General features: G+C 29.8%; 1 protein-coding gene across 2 annotated transcripts in view; it reads right to left on the bottom strand.

Moving 5' to 3' along the window:
- Positions 1–22,125, bottom strand: part of LOC116766319 (tyrosine-protein phosphatase Lar-like) — a 45,062-nt gene that overhangs the window by 8,066 nt on the left and 14,871 nt on the right. For both annotated transcript variants that reach the window (XM_032656142.2, XM_032656143.2), the window contains exons 2-3: positions 13,653–13,892; positions 155–375 (exon numbers count right to left, since the gene is read on the bottom strand). In XM_032656142.2, the coding sequence (XP_032512033.2) occupies positions 155–375; positions 13,653–13,728 (297 nt within the window). In that variant the 5' untranslated portion in view covers positions 13,729–13,892. The remainder of the gene's footprint in view (positions 1–154; positions 376–13,652; positions 13,893–22,125) is intronic.

Raw genomic sequence — 22,125 nt, 5'->3', positions numbered from 1 at the left:
TATGTAAATTGGACGTTGGCTTTGAAATAAGAGGGACTCGTTAGTGTGAACGTGTGCACTTAGCTTTTCTATTTTAATAACCGTGTGCGTGACGTAATTTTTGGATACAATATACATAAATATAGTAGAATGTTCAACTATGACATGTACTTACTGTTTTATTCCCTAAGTTTTTCACTCGGCAATTTAGGTAAGCGGTCTTTCCCAGTAATGCGGTGACATTCTTGGACGCCACTAAATCGAAGTAGGGGCCGGTTCGTGGGGTTGGGCGGGGCTCGGCTAAGGCTGGTCGGATGACGTTGTCTGCGCCGGGCGTTGCTGTAGCCGATGCATTGTTGTTCATACCCTTTCCAGTCTCACGTTGAGCTGATGATACTATAACAAAATATATTTTATTTTTTTAAATATATATATGCGTATTATTAAATATCTACATATATAAGGTACATCTGAACATGTTTAATTTTATATGTATGATTAAGTAATAACGATTAGTCATGAAACATATGGTATAATATATATTCATAATATTATTCCAGAGGATTAACATGAGATACAGCCATATTTCACTTATAGCACTTCGAATATTGCGTCATGACAGGGTATCTTTGATTACGAAACTCGAGGTATTGTTATGTGACGTGCCTAAAACCAATCATGTTATTCTGACGCCACTACTACGTATCTAAGTGGACATATGACAGTGACACATAGGAGTTATTATTGAGACAATTTTCGAAGAGCATATCATCGAATTCGATTCGATTCAACTGTTAATTGCTATAGAATTTGTAATAACTCTTTTTTATACTTTTCAAATAAAAAAAATAATACGTGTGCATACAAATATAACCACTTTATATGTATAAATTGAAATGACGGAAAATTAAGCTTTTTAGATATTATCTTGCACACGCTTTGTATGACAATATACATTAATTGATTGGTATTATTTTATTACATCTATGAAAACCGTCTCGTAACGGCAAATAAGCTGCTTTTCGTGCATTTCATCAACATTATATTTGTACAATTTATGATATTATAATATATAATTACTTGTATATTAATTTGTATGTGCATCATTTTCAAATATTTATTGAAATATCAACAATCAAACGGTTAAAAATACTGCTGCTGAGTCAAAATCAGTCTAAAATGCGTCTTCAAAATATTTAATTCATAAAACAGCATGGAAAAATTGTTTGTGTGTAAATGAAACTAGTATTATTCGGATTTACTACGCGGATTTTATTATTTAAAAACTACATAATCCCGACGTTTCGGTCACTTTGCAGCAACCGTGATCACGGGCAGACACCTCGTCTGCCCGTGATCACGGTTGCTGCAATTGCAATAATAAAATTTGCAATAATAAAATCCGCGTAGTAAATCCGAATAATACTAGTTTCATTTAAATGAATACTCGCGAAAATCTTAGATCTCATTGTTTGTGTGTAATAGCAGTAGATATTGGTGTGAATATGTCTTCAAGATATATAGTAAAAGAAATGAACGGAACTGTTTATAATATTCAAGATAAATTCGGGTGAAGCTACCTACGACAGCTAATCTTAAATTCGTTCGTCACAACGCGCAAGTCTTAAAGTTAGTATAGTCTTAACAATGTAACATATTTCCCAAATAAAACATTCAAGCTCGAAAAAATAACGTAAGGAGCAATCTAAAAACATTTCGCATTTTTTCATATCAGAAATTAGTTTGAGGGCAACAAATTATAATTTTAAAACCAGAAAGAAAGGAGACCACTTTGTTTATTTAGTATAACATTTTTAATTTACATATTTCATCTTTTTTATGTTTCTCTATGGAGGTTTTATTTAAGGCCTTTATATGTTTTAGGGCTTTCCCAAACACAATATTTGCTTTAGCGATGCCTTTTCTAACAAAAGCTTTCAGCCCACACTTAAAAGACAAAATTAGGATAGAGACAAAGTGATGTTAAATAATGAAATAAAAGAAGAGCTTTCACAAAAATGTAACAACTAAAAATATTATGAACATTACCAAGAAGAATTGAAGTGGAGCTCAGTGCAGTTACCACTTTTTATCATCATATAAATAATGTTATTTCAAGATTGCGAAAACAATACGTAAATGTACTTAATTATTTTTTGGCTTGGTTTTTTAAATAAATTAAAACTAAGTACGTCAGGTATATAAATAACTGTTTTTAAATATTTTATTTTATGTATATATAATAGATCTCAAACGCTGATGTTAAAGTCCTGATCTTATTGAAACATAAAAAAATATAATTATTTAGTCAATTAAAATATTTTTTAATCTTAATTCTCATATGGATGTATTATTCAGAATATTGCGTAATATCATACATTAACGAATTATAATTATGACATTTGTAATTACAACATTCATAATTGTCTCATTTATCAAGAGACTTCATCATAATTCATGAGAACGAAACGGCAAGATGTGCAATAATAAAACTGACCATTACCGTAGTAAACAATATTAGTAAAAGAGTCGTTACAATAAATCGTTGTGAAAATGACCCAGTTACGACATTTGGCTAAATTGCGGTGAAACATACATTATTCTCAGGAAACATACGATTGTGTCACACATGTCTCTACTCAGTTATTGATTAATACTCGTATCTTAAAGAAGGGTAAGGCAAAAATGTAAAAAAAATAATGTAGGTTGGTATTAATTGGTAGCTCACACAGAGTTCTAATATTATTATTTTTTATTAAATACTAATATATTTTAGTGTCTGAAATTTTGCAGTATAGAAAAGAGTAATATGGGAAAAACCTTAGTATTTTGGTTTGAATATTATCATTCGGTAGGAATAGCTTTAGATCTCAGAAATAATTTCTGTTAGTCGATTATTCCAGAAATATACGTAACTTGATCGAATACATCTCCAATTAAAATATTTGTAGCTAGTAGAGCCTAGCAATAGTTATGTAACTACAGATCGGACATGGGCTGGCTCGACCGGGGAAGTACCACCCTCTCACAGAAGATCGGCGTGAAGTAGCCTTTAATGGCTGCGTTTCGTCCGATGAGTGAGAGAACCGGTTACCCTTTCCCTATTCGCACCTTTTCCTAACATTCCCTTATTTCCACCCTTCCCTATTCCTAAAAAACCAAGGTTGCCAACGCATCCGCAACAGAGATGTTGCGGATGTCTATGGGTGACGGTAGCTACTGCCCACCAAGTAGGCCGTCTGCTCGTTCGCCAACTTTAACATAAAAAAAAACTGTTTATTTAAGTTTCCAACGAGTATTATTTTTCCGACCGCGTTTCATGGAATCCATTTTGAAAGGTTATTTTTCTTGAATTACAAATAATTTATTTGTGACTAAAATCTGGTCTGAATATCCTAAAAAAGTTCGAAATACGTAAAAATATTTGTTCGCTATATTTTATGATAAAGTTATGAAACAAGAAATAAGTATGAGTTATTTATTTGACAGACAATAAGTTTTATTTCTTAAGAACTTTTACTATAGTCCTAACACTAATGCTTTTACCTTTTGAGTTTCCTAATCGGCAGGATGTGGCAGGGCTTTGGCCAACACGTTAATCTACTTCACTCGGCAGTAAACCACTGCGACGGTTATACAATTTAATTGTCCGCACCAATTTGTTCCTAACGCATACTTTCCTGCGTCAGATTCGTCAATATCATGACAAGTGAAAAATGTTATTTACAATGTTCAAAGTTTTTTCTCTTACAAAAGTCTGACGAGAAAAATGGAAAGGAATAACAAGGAATCATGCATAATGATATACAAATAAACACAGTCCAAGTGGTGGCGATAATAAGTAACCAAAACGTCGGGAGTATGTAGTTTTTGAAATAGTAAAATACACGTAGTATTCCGAAAAAAAATTTGTTCCATTTATATTTCAATATTTGAGAGTTTTAAAGCGCTAATAAAGCTTACGGTTTCTTGGGAAATCAAGATCCCCAAAGATCATGCTATTAAGGTCAACAAGTATTACGAACTCATTAAGAATAGGTTCGTCGTAACCTTGTACGCGGTAGAAGTGGCAACGAAAGGTATAATAGCTGAATCTCTGTACAGCCCACTAAAAACCTTGGGCCTGTCCAGTACTAACATCGATTGCTTCTTAGAAAGTACTTCGATTGCAGCCCTATTCGGTTCGATTCAAATTTGGTTTGGTATGCGCGTTAAATAGGGGCTTCTTGAACCTACACCTAAGTCGCTAGTCCAAGGCACTATTAAAGCTCCTCTCCCTGAACGCTATAGACTCAGCACCTTCGCGCGAAATTAAGGGAATGCTGAGAAATTTTCGTCTCAAATCGGCATACCATGAATCAGATCAAAGTTAATAACATGTCGCGATAAAATATATTATATTATTGCACAATAAAATACTGTCGATACAAAGTAATCATCTACAATCGCACATTTACAATCGTTTAGTTCCAATACACATAATTATAGAGTCTGATTACATTAAAAAACAATTTTAAGAATATTTAGTTAAACGAAGCCAAAATTGGGGTCGTACCGTCTCACTTTAAAAAAGGTGAAAATAAAAGAGACTTACGTTATAAGGTCACATTTACAACCTGAACTAATGTAATTTTGAAACTATGATGCATTTTGTCTCTCAGAATCCAGTTGTTGTCTCTATCGCGAGTGCATAATTTGTTTATGCTTATGTCCTATGAATATCATTATTGGACCCATTCAGTAAGCGTATTAGTAAAAGTGACCTGGCAACGTCGTATTCAATCCTGCAGACTTTGAGTTCGATAACAGTGTGGTAATGGTGTGCCAACAAACCCAAGTTCTTGAAAATATGATTAAAAATATTGTCTTGTCACTAAAGTAATAAAGTAAAGTTTACTTAACAGTTATTTCTTTATAAGGGGATTGGTGTTAGTGTGAAATATGTGTTATTTCATTTAGTGTTGTTGGCTTATCAACATTATTATCATATGTATGAACATGGAGTTAACCCGATCCTATAACAGTTTCGTCACTTAACGAATTTATCAAATACTTAATTTCAAATTGACATATATTAAGAATAAGAAGTAAGTAAATTTTGGAATAAATTATAATATTGGAATTTGAAGATGTGTAGTAATTAAGCAGAAGCTACGGATTAATATAATATTTGGTCCGGAACATTATATATATAACCCATTACTATAATTAAGACACATTCTAAGTAGGTTATGCGGAGACTGGTTTTCCTCAAATATCTTGGTTACGTCAAATCACTGTGAAGTCAGTAACCCTCGTCTCACGGCTCACATGCCGCAGGCGACTAGGATTAGCGCAAAAACTTTGTGTAATAATTCTTTTAATATTTAATTATAATCCACAATTTACACAAGACAATACAAATAAAAAGTTAGAGAAAAAACCCTTATTTATCCAATTGAGTAAAATCACTGCTAAAGCTTTAAAGTTATGGTAGAGTATTAGATATTGAAAAATATATTAAATTTTAATTCACACAAGAGTTTAAGCGCTGTAATTTAAGAAGCTGAAAAAGTTATTAGTTGGGCTGTTAGTTTTGATAACGCACACTCCTCATATTAGCTATACAAAAACGTTTTGAGTGAATAGGACTTATATATTAAAACGCAGCTTCTAATAATTACAAACAAAGGGATCTCTTTATGTTTGATGTTTTAATTAAGTATCTAAATTTGGAACATTAAATATATATTTATTCTGTATTTAACTTTCATAAATGATTTTAACCGAAGTAATAAGAGAGAATAAAATATTGAAAAGGATCAACGAGATATAAAAAATGAAAACGATCATTTGATTGTTGAAAGTAAAACTTTCAAAGAAGAAAGACAACAAAGATGTATTGATGAGCCTGATAACTGACATCTGTTTCTTTGAGAGAACCGTGATGAAAAAGATATCTTCTTTGCCTAGCCGCTAAAAGTATACAACATTTTATGCTGTTCCATTTTTATTTAGTCCATTCCGCTAAGTTAAAATACGCTTTTGGCAGATAGAAATGCTATGAATTCCTTAAAAGTCGAAAAATTTTCACTTTCTCTATCTTACATGTATTTTCACGTCTTTTAACAAAATTTAAAATAATTTCCATACTTTTGAAGGTTGCTTTCTAAACCTTAAAGAATAATATTTTCAATAATTTTAAATTTTATACCTTTGTTACATAAAGTACGAAAAATAACAGTATTGTTTATACAGCCCCTTTACTTATTCCCAGCCTTGATTTGCGATGCTGGGGGTATTAAAATAAGAGTTACCTACTTGGTCTTACAGCAAAATTGTACAAAAGTTTTTAATAATGTTCTGAACAAATATTTTAATAAATATTTTCGTACGTAAAATTTTTAATTAAAAAATAACGAGCAAGAAAGTAAGCCTTTGTAAAAAATTTAATCAATAACTCTATTGTTATCTTCAGTAACTTTATACCAAAAAAAATACCGTCATTTTATTTTTATTAACATTAAAGTTCATCGACATATATTTTGTAGGTTATACAATACTTAACCTTATCAAAAGTGTTTCATCGCGTTTAATCAAGATTGTGCACATTGGTACAAAAACCATATTTTCAAAGGCCGCAGTGGCCGATAACAATATTCGGGCCAAAATTAAGTGTGTTACAAAGTACTTTGAATGTTATTTAACATGAAGTAATATATTTATCAGTAAAACTTAAGCCAAGACTAGATTTCAGATCTTATGAAACATCCAAACTAACTGCGATTCTATAATCGTTGTTTGAATCACAGTGGCGCATAAAAAACATTGTTTGTTAAAAATTGCATGTTTGTTAAATATGAGGGCCATGCGAAACGAAATAAACAATGTTATTTGTTCAAGACATCTAACGTCAGAACTTTAAAACCATCTGTATTACGTAAAACAACTAGATACTTGGATAAACGCTAATCTAACTTCTTGAAGTTAATAAAACTTTGCTTGTTTCATTCGCATGAACATATTTTGGGAATGTTATGAATAATAATTTTACGAAAACGGGCACTGGTTTCGTGTAATTCTGGTAAAGGTCATATTAATAAATATACGTGAAAGATAAAATAATACATGTCTGTTACAGTGCATTTGAGACAACAATGGAGCTATATAGTAATAACAAATCCAAGTTATTTATCGAAAATTATTTTGGTGATTAAGGTTTAAGAGAAAAACTATAATAAACAAGTACATTTTATATAAAGTAAAATGTTATTGCAAAATATTATAAGTTAGAATCTGGAAAAAAATAGACATATGGATATTTGTCATCTTTTAAATTACTTCAAGACTAATATTCATAAAATTAACTAACAAAAATGTAGGTAAAAACATTTCCAAAAAAAAAACTATACTTAGTTCTGAAATACAATCTAAACCATCGGACAACACTAAAGGAATCACATTATACATTAACTTTCAAATTAAAATTGATTGGAAAATTCATAAAAATAATAGTTACTATATATCGTTCCTTATAATGTGAACAGAACAATAATTCAAAGGGGTGCGTGCAACACAATTACCAATAGGCGATTTTAGAATGGCGCAGTGCCGTGCTGTTCTCAACAATTTGGTTAATCGTCGTGGGTTTAAGGGTACAGGGGAACAAAAGGGTTGTTAGGTGCGTGACCAAAAAAGGTAACCTTTTTCTGATTCGAATGTATTGAAAAGTGTAAAAACACAAATTATTTGCCATAAAGCTATTGATTTTTAAAAACTTGCTATTCTTTTCATTCTTGAGTACAAAATATTTAATTGTCTGAACTTGTAATAACAACGATTCCAATAATTCATTAAAACACATTTTATCTTTATGAAAATATGCAAATAATAAAGAAAGATAAAGAACTTCACGTTTACTAGTATAACTAATTACTCTGAGTCGGTCCGTTCGCGACCTATTTCGTGATCGTGTCGCTAATAAGAAACTTGCTTCACGCTATTATGAGAAATAAATATTTGTACATAGCACCAAACACGACTATTTCTTTTCAATGTGAAATTCATTAATTTCGGATTGTAACGTAAGTTTATGCAGCAAAAGTATTTAAATACTGCAAATAAAATATATATATATAGGATTTTTTTTGTTGTGAAGCTTATCACCTTTTATATAATATACAAATAACCCCTCCTACTTTCTATCTTTTATTCCTTGATTATAGTAATTCGTTTCTTAATTTATTAAATAATTCTGTTACACACGAATTTTGTTATCGTTTTTGGTAATAACTGTGATAGATATATATATATGGAAGTTTTAAATCACATCCAGCTGTTTAGTGGAAGCTATATATCCATTTCATATTCATTTTTTTTTTGCTTGATTAAGTTCATTTAGGCGACTCTAAAACTATTCCATCGATTAACATTAATTTTATTGTATTCTTTCACGTCAAGAATGTTTCTATTCTTAGAGTTCGGATAACCCCGAATTGTGTGTAGAGATTTTGTTTTTAAATGTTGTCGTTGAAATATAACCGCATTAGGTAATTAGCCAGAGCTATTTAGCCAATTTTGAATTATTTTTGCATCAATACAATTAGTATGTTACACAACAACGAGTGTGAGAATAATTTTAGTTTTTTTAATGTTATTGTATAAAGTGGTTTTTTTTTTGACCTGAGCAAAAAGCATTACAACGAAGTCCAAACATACTATCCACTACTTAATTTGTCCTCACCCAACTAATACAACTTAAATAATGCCAATCTGTGTGTGCCGAATTCTTAAAATACCCATAATTCTTAACCCAAAAGTCAGACCTCAAGTCTACAATTATTCTAAGTTTTTATAATGAATATGAATACCAAGAACTAATAAAGGAGAAGAGCTCTAAAGGTAAAGTAAATTATCGGGAAAAACTCGCCTAGAATTTTTTTTATATTTTCCAAATTTTTCTGGGTAACCGTAAAGCGGTAAACTAAAAAATCATAATAGATATACTTAAATTTTCAAATAATGCTTTTGGGTATAATTTTCACAAAAAAATTTTGGTGCCCTGTATGCTTAAAGAGGAGAGAGGTTCCATTTGGACATTGTCATAATGGGGAAAGTTCTCAAATGAATGGTGCTTAGAAATGGTAACAGATTCTTCTTGGAGACTTAAATAGGACCAGAACCAAAACATTCACTAAAATTACCTCAGCTAATATTTCTTCAACTGTAACAATGTTTTGTCGTTTACAAAAAAAAATATATCAAGAAAAAATCTGATAAAACATATTTTTTTTAATAATACATTACTATTTTGTGGCTGCAGAAAATTCAAATATAATATAAGCTTTCACGTAACGAAAAAGCTGTCAATTTTAATGACCAGCGATATTTACTTGGAATTTTATATAAATTTACAAAACACGTCATTGGCCTTGCATCTATTTTTTCCATTTTCAAACCTAGTCATTCAAGAATTTGAGATTTTTATTTATAAGACTAGTGATTAAAACTAAATATTGCCAAAGTTGCCCAAAACATAAAAAAAATATCATGAAATTTTATGAGGAACTCATTTTAATTATGCTCTTGAATAAACTATGACCTCCATTGACTTAACATCGGAAACCAATCAATAGTTTATGAACAACTCTTTGTTTAATGTTAATAGTCATTTCTGTTTCCCATATCAAGGTAATTATTTTCACAGAATTAGAATTTTAGTGAAACCAAAATTGATTATTCTGAATTATTAGCGAGGTATTTCTTAATTTGAAAACTTTCTCTGAATAATTTTGCCGTGAATTAAAAGGACTTTAAGTTTTATGACCTGTTTTATTTTTGTTAGACTTAAAAAACGTCAAAATAACATTAACACTACAGACTTTAGTCAATATCTTTGAAGAAAATAAGTATTCAAGATGAAAACTATGTCCTTAGTTATTTAATAAAAGTGAAAATTTCTCTTCCCTTTTTTAGTATAGATGTACTTGTAACTTTAATTAAATTGTTATATAAGTAACTTCATTAAACCCGATAGTAGAATAATACATCAAAGTGGATATTAAGAAACCTAAATCTTTGTTTTCAGTGTATTATTGATTTTCACAGTTATACTAAATCTAACTCATTTATAAAATATATCCCATTGGATTCGTTCGAGTGAGGTTCAGATCTTTTAATTCTTCAAGTAGAGCTAAGGAACTGATCCTACCGCTTACAGAGGCACGTGCCCGGCGTCTATGAGCAGGAGATCCCTCGGGATCGGTAATCCTGGAATCCGGAATAGTTCGGAGTAATGGAGGGAATTTTATCGAAGCAACTTTGCAGGCGGCTCTCTAGAAAACCTGGGTGTTGATTATGAAACTTTGAAGTTTTTAAAAATTTTACTTCTAGTAACTTATAAAACATTTATAGTACTAGTTTTTAAAATGTATTATAGAAACATAAATAAATAAATATGGTATTGCAATGATAACAGAGAGAATTTGTTTGACTGAATCTTTTTTAATAAAATGATTTATGACATTTGGATCAAATTATTTTATAACAATAATTATCAATCCCCATTCTGCTAATCTGTCACGATACTTTTAAAGATTTTACTGTTGTAAGTACTTTTTAACACCTCTGACTTTAAGATTTAGTAATGAGAAATAGTTTAATTTTCACGTTTTATAAGTACATACAAATGGAAATTTTATTTTAAGAAAAGCCACAACTATTATATTTAATATTTTTGAAATGTACCATAATTATATAAGTAGAGAAATTATATCAGTTACTGGCAACTAAGCACACAAAAGCATACCTTATCACTCGCTTTGCTACCTAATATGCATGCACTCAAGTCTAGACTCACTATCGCGATTGTTAATTTAAGCAGCAAAAGCATAAATTACGCTGCGAAACCCAGTGGAAGTGTAAAACTATGCAAATTTAGGGAGGGATTCGACTTCTAATGTTGGGTGGGCAAAGATTAACAAAGACGCATTGCAAGGTTCTGTTATAGTTATAATAGCCAAAACGTTTATACTTTGTTTCCTTTATAGATTCTGATATAGAGAATTATAAAAACAAGATTCACAATTAATCTTGAAATATTTATATTCAAGGTTTCAGTTTTCAATTAGCCAATTCGATATTGAGTAACTTAGTCCCTGAATATTATGTAATTGGATATCTTACGAACAATTAAAATACATTATGTAGCGATATTATCCAAAGACAAAATATTATAAACTTGAATATATTCATTCTAAAATGAGATAAAAATTCAAACAGAGCGCATCAAACGTTTACGGACAAAAATGAAACCTAAAACACAGCCAAGTTCTCTTCCAACCTAAAAGGAATTCCTGTATTGCATTGTTTCAACTTTAGAACTTTACTATAGTGGCTTTAAAATGTCTTCTTCCAAAAACCATTTGTGAGAAATTTTATAAGACATGGCTTGTAAAACCTTAAAGTATAACGATAAGGGTTTTGTTATAAGCTGAAGGAATATAGAAGTTATAATTTGGAAATACAATGGTAAGAAAATATCGGCTGAAAGCTTTAAGCATTCGGTCTCTATGAAATAAGAAGCCCCAAATATTACTTGGTTTTGCAATCAATCACTTGAGAGGGAAGAATTGCTATCCAATTACTTTTGGGTCAATAGCGTTTATCGAAGCAATCCATTTTATATTCTATAATTTAACAAGATTACAACCCTTGCTAACCTTTACTTGAGAATGTCAAACATTCAACAATAACCTGTTGATGTCGAAGTTAATTTGCGATTCAATAACTCTAGTGTAAACAAAATTTAAATTAATTCATTTGTACGTACTATTAAGACTAAATGTAGTTATATTTAATGTTACACGACAAAGATCGTTGGTTTGATGGTATTTATTAATTAAGTCTCTGTTATTTGTTTATTTCACAAAGTACTTGGTTAAAATTTCTCTAACAAGATGGTACATTATATTTATTTTATGGTAAGGATTTGAACAATATTATATGAAATTGATCAGAATTATTTTATTTAAATATAAATAGAAGTGACAAGTTACCATTCTATAAAGGTTTTTATAGATTGATAAACATTTTAACTAATTAAAACAAATACATAGCTTTAAGGACGCTGATATCAAGAACTGTGAGCAAAATGCTAATATACGGTTATATTAAAATTATTGGGAAATAAAAATGTTAGCTAGAAAATTATATACAGTTTAGGTACTTACTTTGTGATGGTACAAAACAGCAAAATATAGGCTTTTATGTTTCGAATTAATTAAATATAAGCGTATTCATATAAAATTTTAAGTAATTCCGATAACCCGTTACCTAATTAACTTCTGTTAAAAGCTCAGTTTCGTTTAACCGCTCCATGCAGTAAAGGGTTAAAGGTAATGGCTCTTTCAAAAGGTATTTTGAGTAAATTAATTTGTTTTGTACGGATACGTCGATACCATGTATTCAAATAAATTAAGTTTAATAAACGGTTAAGATATTTTTTTAAATGCCCATTTAAAAAAATCAGTATTAACCTGAAAGTATAACAGCCTCTCTATAAACATGTCCAGGATTGTAAATTTTTGGTAAAATTTTATTTTTCCTTTATGAAGATTAACGTATACATAAGGATGAAAACTAATGCTATCGTTCAATAGATCTTAAATAATATTAAATTATATGTTCTTTTTTTTTGTGTTTATTGTACAACTCAATTCAAAAGCCTAATATTATTGCCAGAAGTTGCGAATATTTTTTCTTTAAGTCTAGGAGACTTTTATTTTTTCCGAGTGCAGTGAATTCCAAAACGTAAACTAAATTAAAATGAGGTCCGCTAATATTAAGATAAAAGTTTTTATTTCTATTAGATTAGATTTTTAAAAAGGTGTCTTCATAGCAATCTAACATTTAATTACGATAAAATGTTTTTAAAATTGTAAATTAAGTAATAGTTTTAATGCATGCTAAAAATAGAAGGACTAGTTTAGTAAGAATAGAAGTAATAATCTATCAAAAACGAAAGCTGGTCATTGAAGGCCTATATCTTTGTTCCGTAACATTATAACCAAACTAAAGACTATGTATAATAAAACTAAAACAAGGACAACAATATTAAAAAAATATATACATTTTAGAAAGAAATGTAAAAGCACAAAATTGTATGCAAAGCAATGTTAAAAACTTTAAAAAACTATATCTTGTTAAAACTTTCTGTTCCTTGTTAAAAATCATAATTTCATAATCATAATCTCACATTTTATTTACATAAAATGTTTTCATTGTCCGCAAATAAGGTTCGTTGATTTCCCGACTTCGAATAAGGACTTGGTTGGTCGGAACAAGATGGTAATTCTTTTGATCTCAACAACATTTTCAATTGAAATCTTGACATTACTTTGTGGAACGAGCGCTGTAGGCGCTAAGCGGTGCCTTGGAAAATACTCTCTTATTTTAAAGGAATTTTCTTTTAAAAGCAGTCATTTCAATTTATATTTTTTTTAATAAAAATATAGAGTTTTATAATTTTAATTGTGTAGTGATCTTTAGGTAACTATTAAATGATTCCTCTAATAAATACAAGAAACATACAAAAGGAAGGCTAAATATATATATATAAATAACAACAATAAACATACATATATATGTTAATAAAATGTAATATACGATAATAATTGTAAAAAAAGGTGACTTACCATATTCCGGGCACGTAACACAGAAAGCCACGGCCAAGAAAAAGCTGATCACCTCGCCAAAACCTTTGCTGGCCATTTTGCTCCTTCACTTAACCCACACTGGCTTTTACCGACATTTTTATTTTTTCTATATCGCTTAATTCACTTAAGCCTCTTCGGTATATCCATCATACTTTTTTGTACAAATGTACTCTTCAAACACATGTTTGATGTACATATGGTTTTTATTTATCGTTATATCTGCAACAAAGTAATTATATTACTAATTAACATTGAAATTTCACTACAAATAATTATGCATGTCTTATATTATTTATTTAACTTAAACATGAATAAACGTTACAGCTAAGAACGGTAATAAAACAGACATTCAAAATAGGGCTACATAAAAAAACAACACCATGATTATATTTGAGCTTTGGATTATATCTATTTTGTTTTCAAATGTAATCTATATTAGAATACCTTGTTTTCAGTGACCAAAATATTGTGTTATAAAAATAAGTAGATAGAAAATAGCTGGAAGGTATGATTTTTTACAAAAACAAAACGTGACAACAAACATGTCAAAATGGCAGATTTTTTTTATGGATATGTCTTATCCACAAATAGTGTTCAATTACATTTTTAAGTGTGTTGATTTTTTTTTAACACTCTCACCCTGACGAGAACGAATGCAGCGTAATGAAGAATAACTGTTACACCTCTCTTTATATAGAAAGTAGATATTTTATGTCAGAACTCAATAATATGAAAAAAAAAAGGGAAATTGCATCGGGTCGGTAGTTTTAGAGTTTTTTGAAATTTTAGACATAAATAGACAAAACTTCTTAGCATTTAATGGATTCACCGTGCGGGCGCCGGATCCATCGCGTTGCAGGGAGAGGAGCTTCAACAGTGCCTGGAACTTACGACCTTCATGGCATGATCTTTGGGGATGTGGGTATCTCAAGGAACCGTAAGCTCTATTAGCACGACTTGCTTTAAAATTCGTGAATTCATAAATTCTGGTCTGGTCTAATGGCCGACGCACAAATATCCTCCAGAATTTTGTATTGTTTCTCATACGTCTAAGTATACCAAATCTACGCAATTGTAAAAAAGATCTAGTTTTATATACGACTGCACGCTAAAGACATGTATATCGCAATAACAACAAATTATTTTAAATAGGAGGATAATTTTAATATTTTATGAGATCTAAGACTTTCGCGAGTCATTTAAATAAAACTAATACCTTTAATGTCACACACATGAAGACTTTCATATCTCGTGTGCCCGTGATCACGGTTTCTGAAAAGTAACCGAATCGTAGGGATTATGCAGTTTAAAATAATAAAAATTCGCGCAGTAAATCCGAAAAGGTATTAGTTTAATTTTAATATTTCTTTAAACATATAAATATTAGTTTATTAAATGTCCCATAGCCTTTTTATTAAAAAAATATGTAACAACAACGATTTTCGTTGTACATAAAATTATAATATGTATATTAGTAAAATAAAATATATATAATCAAAAAACTAAAATGCCGTCAATTGTTTTTTAAATAGAGAAAATTCAGTTTAATAAAAGTCGAAGTATTCATTTCCTGCCATTAATGTAAATTTGATTATTTTCTTTTTTACGTTCTTGTCATTAAAAGTAAATTATGTTATATGATTTTATTGTCGTTTTTTTATTCTTTTCTTGACATCAAAAGAGGTTGGTATATTTTTCCATGTATCCAAAATTTTTCATCTTTACATTTCTGTTATCAAATGAGGCGGATATAACACTGGCTGTGATGGGTTTTAATTGCCTCAATATACTTGCTTTCGGTAATCGCTCTTCAATTTTTTTTATAATAACTCTAATAAATGACATTTATTCACAAAATAATTAAATTCATGAATGCCTACCCAAAATATCATACTCCAAATGGACCTTCAATTCAAATACATATAAAATGGGAATATATTATGAGATTTTTTTTATGCTAACAGAATAACCTGCAATTTATAGAATTTCGGTTTCTAGTCAATTTATCAATTAAGCTAGCGGAACGTAATAAAGTTTTTTGAATATATTAATCGTATATTTTTCAATTTTATTTTGGAAATAATCAACATTAAACAAATATAAGACATTCTAACTTTGACATAAAACATTCAACAGCCTGATCAAAGAGTATTCTATAAATATATGCCATTCTGCATAGTACCAAAAACACGTTAATAATGCAAATGGTACAGATTAGCGTAAGAAAATGTATACAGAATATCAGTGTAAATAAATTTTCTTTAACAAATTACTCTGCATATCCATAGGAGGCTTCGAGAAAATTTAATATTTTCAAAGTGTTCATAAACCGAAATAAGTTGAAATAACGTCGACGTAGCTTCACGTTATTATGGCAACCCTCTGAAAGAATGCAAAACTTGAAAGACAGGAGAGTTGCGAACCTTGTTAGTATCTGTGTATAGTCGCTTACGGTATTACGTGTTACAAAACAAATATTTTATTCCGAATCATATTATGATAATACTATTATGATATAATAATTACAGAAAAGAAATTGTGGACAAATAAAATATTATATATGTTTTCAATAGTAAGATTTTCTAAAGGAAAAAATAGTTAATTTAAAAAAATATTTCTTAGCAATATTCAATTTATAAATATATATATTTATTATATCATAACAAAATAATGTGAATATAAAACTTATCTCACTTCCTATTAACAGATAGAACTCAATTTTAAAAGCAATTTGGTTCAATTAAGGATAACATTGACTTAAATCGTTTTTCTTCAAAGTCTACTGAGCTGAACAAACCACGTGAAAACAACTTAATTATTTATCCTACAATGAGAGTGTTTTTCTTCAAAACTGTTCTCATAATTATTTCTAGAGTACCCAGCACTGGAAGTGACCTGAAAAGGACATGTTTTATACAAAGGCGTCCGAAGCAGAATTGTATTGTGTTTCGCCTCTTTATGTTCGCCGCGAGTGTCACTTCTATTTACCGTTAGTATTCTTTGTCGTGTCACCCACTTAATACTGTTTCTTGTGTCGTCGGTACAGCTTTTCTAATGAAATGTTTTATTCATATACGGTAAGTACGAGTTACTTTGTTTATATAAATATTTGTTTGCAATTTCGATATAAATATAGCTATGTTTGCTATTGGTAAATACGTGCATAGAGAATGTTGCTAAAGTTCATTAAATATTAATGATGTCATCCAAATAAATACAGCGAAAATAAATAAAAGAATTTCTGATTAGTCAAAGAGGCAGAAACGCTCTCTTAACTTTCTTTTCTGAGATTCTCAAGATTTTTCCAATTTGCCTCCGATTTTAATATAGAATATATAAGATTTATTTGCTGGCTAACAAGGCTTTCTATTGATTCAACCTAAGAAAACAAAACAAATGAAAAAAAATCTACAGTCAGACTGTTGGTAAAATATAGCACGGTAATATATTCTCAACCATTGTATTTATGTTTTTGCCCTAAAATTTCATAAAATGTTCTTTAGTAATGTTTCTATATAAACAACATCAGTAAACTAGTACATAACAAACTTTTCCTCATATTGACTTCTATGCACAAGCATCCAAATCCAAAGACTACTAAGTCATTGGATTTTATTTTGCAATACTTATCTAAGGTAACTAAACTGTCTTAATATTAAAAAAATAAATTATAGAAACTTATTTTGTGTTTTTCTACATATTACCTGGAAGTCGGAAGTTAACAAAAATAAAGTATCTAACTAGCAGACACAACGCTGCCTTTTTTACTGTAAATGCGTGGTTGACACACTTGACCCGCTTAACTTTAATCCAATAACCGAGTTCGAATCGTGACAAGGTGACTTCGACAACTGCGACGTGACGAGGCACTGTGACTACTTAAAACGTTTTGTTCAGCTTAAACATATAAAAAATAATGCAATTACATGTTTTTCTGTTGAACTTCTTGAGCCCTTTTTTTCTACTTAGTGTTTTTAAGTCGATAAGTTAATTTTAATGTACATCTGATACGCTTGTTATACATCATAAAGACTTGATAAATTTTGAAGAGCTCCAATTTATGACAACAATAATTTATAGGATTTACAAAAAAATATATATTTAATAATGAATTAGAGCTCTTACAAATGTAAAAACAAAAGAAACTGCCATTTTTTTCGGTTTACTGGTTTCGAAGGCAGTTCCTTGAGCATTTGTTGTTATCTTAATTTTATAACAATAATATAGTTACTTAATAAACAGTTAGACATTTTAAATTTATTTTAGGTACTATATACGGCAAAAGTTCCACTTAATGTTTTAAACGTTATTTAAAACTCCAGGAGTAGGAAAACTTTTGCAGACTTCAATATCAAGAAGGTGCCTATGAACATGATTTTTAAATAATTTACGTAATTCATGGTAGACAAAGAATATCCACAGAATAATGAAAATGAAAACCTTTTTTTTTATTTATTAAATCCCTCTGCAGAGTATAGTAAAAAATGCTAGCTAAAACAGCCAAGGCCAATGTTGCGTCATCACTGACCTGCACCAGCTGACCATGTAGCATTTATGTTCTTGTATTTTGATCCTAGTTATATTTATATACCCATATCTTTTTTTACTCTTTGGACTGTAAATTTGGAAGATTTTTTTTTTATTTGCGAAAAATAAGATTTTCACAGAAGTTTCTCATCAACATTTAATATAAATCATAGCGTTTAATCTGTTAATTTCATTACTTCTCTAATTAAATATGAACTGTTACTTAAATTTTATTTTAATGTATTACTTACATTCAATTTATATATTAAGAGTCTTTTTAAAGAATAAAATTAATCCTATTGTTATGCAATGATTTCGATTAACCAATTTAGAGGACATGACTGGTCTCTTGGGATTCTAGTAGTCCGAGGTGTTAATACAATAAATTTATTCTACAAATACAAACACATAAAACATAAATCTAAGAACACTGTATCTGTTAAAACATCCGTTCTATTCCTTATTCGGAAGAACATCAACGCATCGTAAAATAAGTTTTGTTTCCACCATAAACATTTTATGACCAAAAATATTTTTCAAGCACTCTATATATATTGCTGAAACTTTGTGACCAATGCTTTTGTTTATTATTTTTCATTCAACCCACTTGCTTCATCAAATGAGAGGTTATCAAAGTGGTGGAGATTTAAATAGTTAGTTGAGAGTTAAATTCATTTGCATTGTAACACCATAACTGTAGCTGATGTAAAAACTTTACGATCTCAAACGACTAAGTGAATTTATAGCGGGTAATATCTTTGAGTTAAATGCAGTTATGGCAGTATATTTTCCCTGGTGGTTTGTTTTACGTAAGAATGTAGTTTATACCGAAGTCAATATTTTAAAGACTTACTGTTTTTTTGTATCTGTAAATGTAGATCTTTAAACATGTCTAGTAAATTATTTAAGAAACTTTATTTTGAAAATTTAGACTTTTACGTATCATATTATACTTTTTAATTCCAAGTTATGTTCGTAGGTTGTGCTAATCGCCAATAAACTAAATTTATAGTTCATTTACTTACCGATAATTTCACGATAATATAAACTTTAAGTGATTGCAGAAGCTCCATGCTAGTGATCTACATAGCATAAATTAGTGTAATGGGTGTAATTTTCCCGATCACAGGTCCTTCTTATCATTTTATGTATATAAAATTCTTTGGAATATCATATTCCAAAAAACAGCCGTTGCGGATAATGTTTATTTTTTTAGGCCCTAGATATTTACATCAGTTTTATTCTAGAGACATAAGAGGCATATTGTGTAACACAACCTAAAAAGGTCAGCTTCTTTGGGCAATTGTTACGTTTATATAGCTTGATTTAAAAGACTAATTTTATTTTCATTTGTAACGGAGAAAAATAACTTTTCTCATACATTATTAATTTAGACACATAACCAACATTATTGGGATCTATGCTTAAACATAAAATATCTCTAGTTGAAGCATGTTATTTGAGGATATAATATATCTGAAATAATCAAGATGGTTATTACTATGATCATATACAAATATATAAAATATTAAAGGTCAATCGTTCTTATAGTATGTAAGTTTTTTTTATTATTATTTTCAGATCTGTAATGTTTATTCAGAGTTTAAACCCTGGGGTTTCACAAATTTATCTAATGAGCAAGCTTCACTGCACAAGCACTGAATTGCAACTGAAATGTCGAGCATGCTAAATAATGAATAATGATGATAATTCCCATTTTCTTGTGCTGCCAGTCTATTTATTTCCTTAACTGCCAGTCAAGAATAAAACAGGAAATAAAAAAAATAAATACGAAGTTATGAGAAATTACCACTTTTGGTCTGAACCCTCTCAATAACTTTTGAAATAGTTCCACTTTGTGATAGCCACTTTTTCATATAACTGGTTTTAACATATAAAATATTTAATTTGTTTACAAGATTAAGCAATTTAACAACGCATCTAATATCATATATAAAAATAATGTACTAAAAAAATCACTTGTGTTGCAAGATTTGTAAAATATACATAATGACTGATTATAATTTTACTAAAGACTGACTAAGTAACTGTTCTCAAAATTATATTAAAAAAAAAACACCTTCTAATTTCGTCAAGGAAGATGGATGGTGCTTAACTAACACCTGGATCTTTATAAAGAAAGTGTAAATTACATTTATAATCATAACGCGATACGCAACATATAATTTTTCAACATACTTGAAGTATAAGGATATTCATTATTATCTCCACTGAAAAAAATAAAAAATATATATTTACGCTCTAATATTTCAATTCAAATATTATGAATTTATACCAAGGTGTAAAAAAACAAGTTTTTTATTTAATTATTTCTTTCCACCTCAAGTAATTATTTATTTCTTAAATGAGAAATGTTTATTTTTTGTAAAAAATATGCTTAACTAAATCGAATATAATAGTTAAATAGAAAAGGGAATCCTATTTATAATAACGAAGGTTCAATATCCGATGCAGGTCGAGTGACTTGAGAACTACTTAACACGGGATCTCTATTCAACAACTGAAAAAGCCAGTCTATCGCATATCTAGCTTAGTTTGCCTTTTAAAGAAGGTAAATGCGAATTTATATGCGATTCAATTTCATTACATTACTTTAAAAGTATTTTCACACTTTTTTAGACTTAATCAATTAAAAAGCGAATCTGTAAGGAATTTTTTGTAATTTTCTAAAAAAATTGAAATAAAAGAAAAAAATAATTTTGTTCACTGTACATATTTTATTGTCTTCTAGGATAACTTCCTAGCGTAAAAGAAAATTGTCGAAGTGAAATCAGAATATACGTGCCTTTATTTTTATAAATTTCAAAGAAATATTTATGGAGCATGAACGCAATTTAAATATACATACACATAGTTTACCACGCTGACGGAGTACGTGATTTTAAAAAAATTTGGGTAGATTTGAGGCCACTCAATTTATTAACTCTTCATCTCGCGACTAATTCTAAAGTTCTGACTCCTACCAAAAGGTAGATGATCGTAGGTAGACTGGGTCTAAAAGTTTTGCTCCCTAAAGGTCATCTCGAGCCTTTCTTTATAAGAAATAATGGGTTCAAATGGAAAATTCAAACACTCGTATAAAATGATAAAGATGAGGGTTACCATGCCCAAAAACTTTTGCAGAGTAATGGCGGCCACTGCTGCGCAACTCAGTATCTATTGACTCTGCGTTGCGCATTGTAGCCAACAGGCGGAATTATCTATTTTCCTTATAGAAGCAAAGATCTATGCCGTCCCGACTCAATCTTGAGTACATACCAGGAAGCACTATTATATAAGCTGAAAAATTGCATTTCTATTACTTCTACGGCCATCAAAATTAGTACCTTTTCGCCAAATATGGGGTCACACAAAAGCATCTAGGATGATAGCAGGGATAATCGGTGCATAGACATCTGAAGCTTGAGGTGTTTAGGAAATTCTGTGCTGGCCTTGCGTTTTGCAAGAATCACTAGTAACGACTAAATAGAAATATTGACATTAAAGACTCCACATTTTAGGTCCCAACAAACAATTCAGAAAAGAGTAATCCCATAAACTACGCGTGCAAAAAGAGAAATATAATGACGACGACGACGTAATTCCGATGGAGTGCGGATGTAGATTTATTAAGAACATTAAACGATATGTGTCTCTTGGAAGCTTTCTTCAAAGATGATTTCTCAAGTGATTAGACTGAGATAAAGTCTTCTTCGCAGCTTATTTCTCAATCTGGGACAAAAAAGGGATCTTGTTTGATCCAGGAGCTAATTTTTTTAGATGCCCCGAATCAACTTGGCCAAAGAGCTTACAAAATTTCATTTTTCACTAGTCGTGTTGTGAAAAATTCCCTGAAACAAACACAGCTTACAGTTGTGACTCCCTTTTTATCTCGATTTACAGCAACTGTGTGATATTGAACGAA

This window comes from Danaus plexippus, chromosome 15 (genome assembly GCF_018135715.1).
Source record: "Danaus plexippus chromosome 15, MEX_DaPlex, whole genome shotgun sequence".
Taxonomy (NCBI): Eukaryota; Metazoa; Arthropoda; class Insecta; order Lepidoptera; family Nymphalidae; genus Danaus; species Danaus plexippus.
This window is presented reverse-complemented; position numbering and strand designations above follow the sequence as displayed.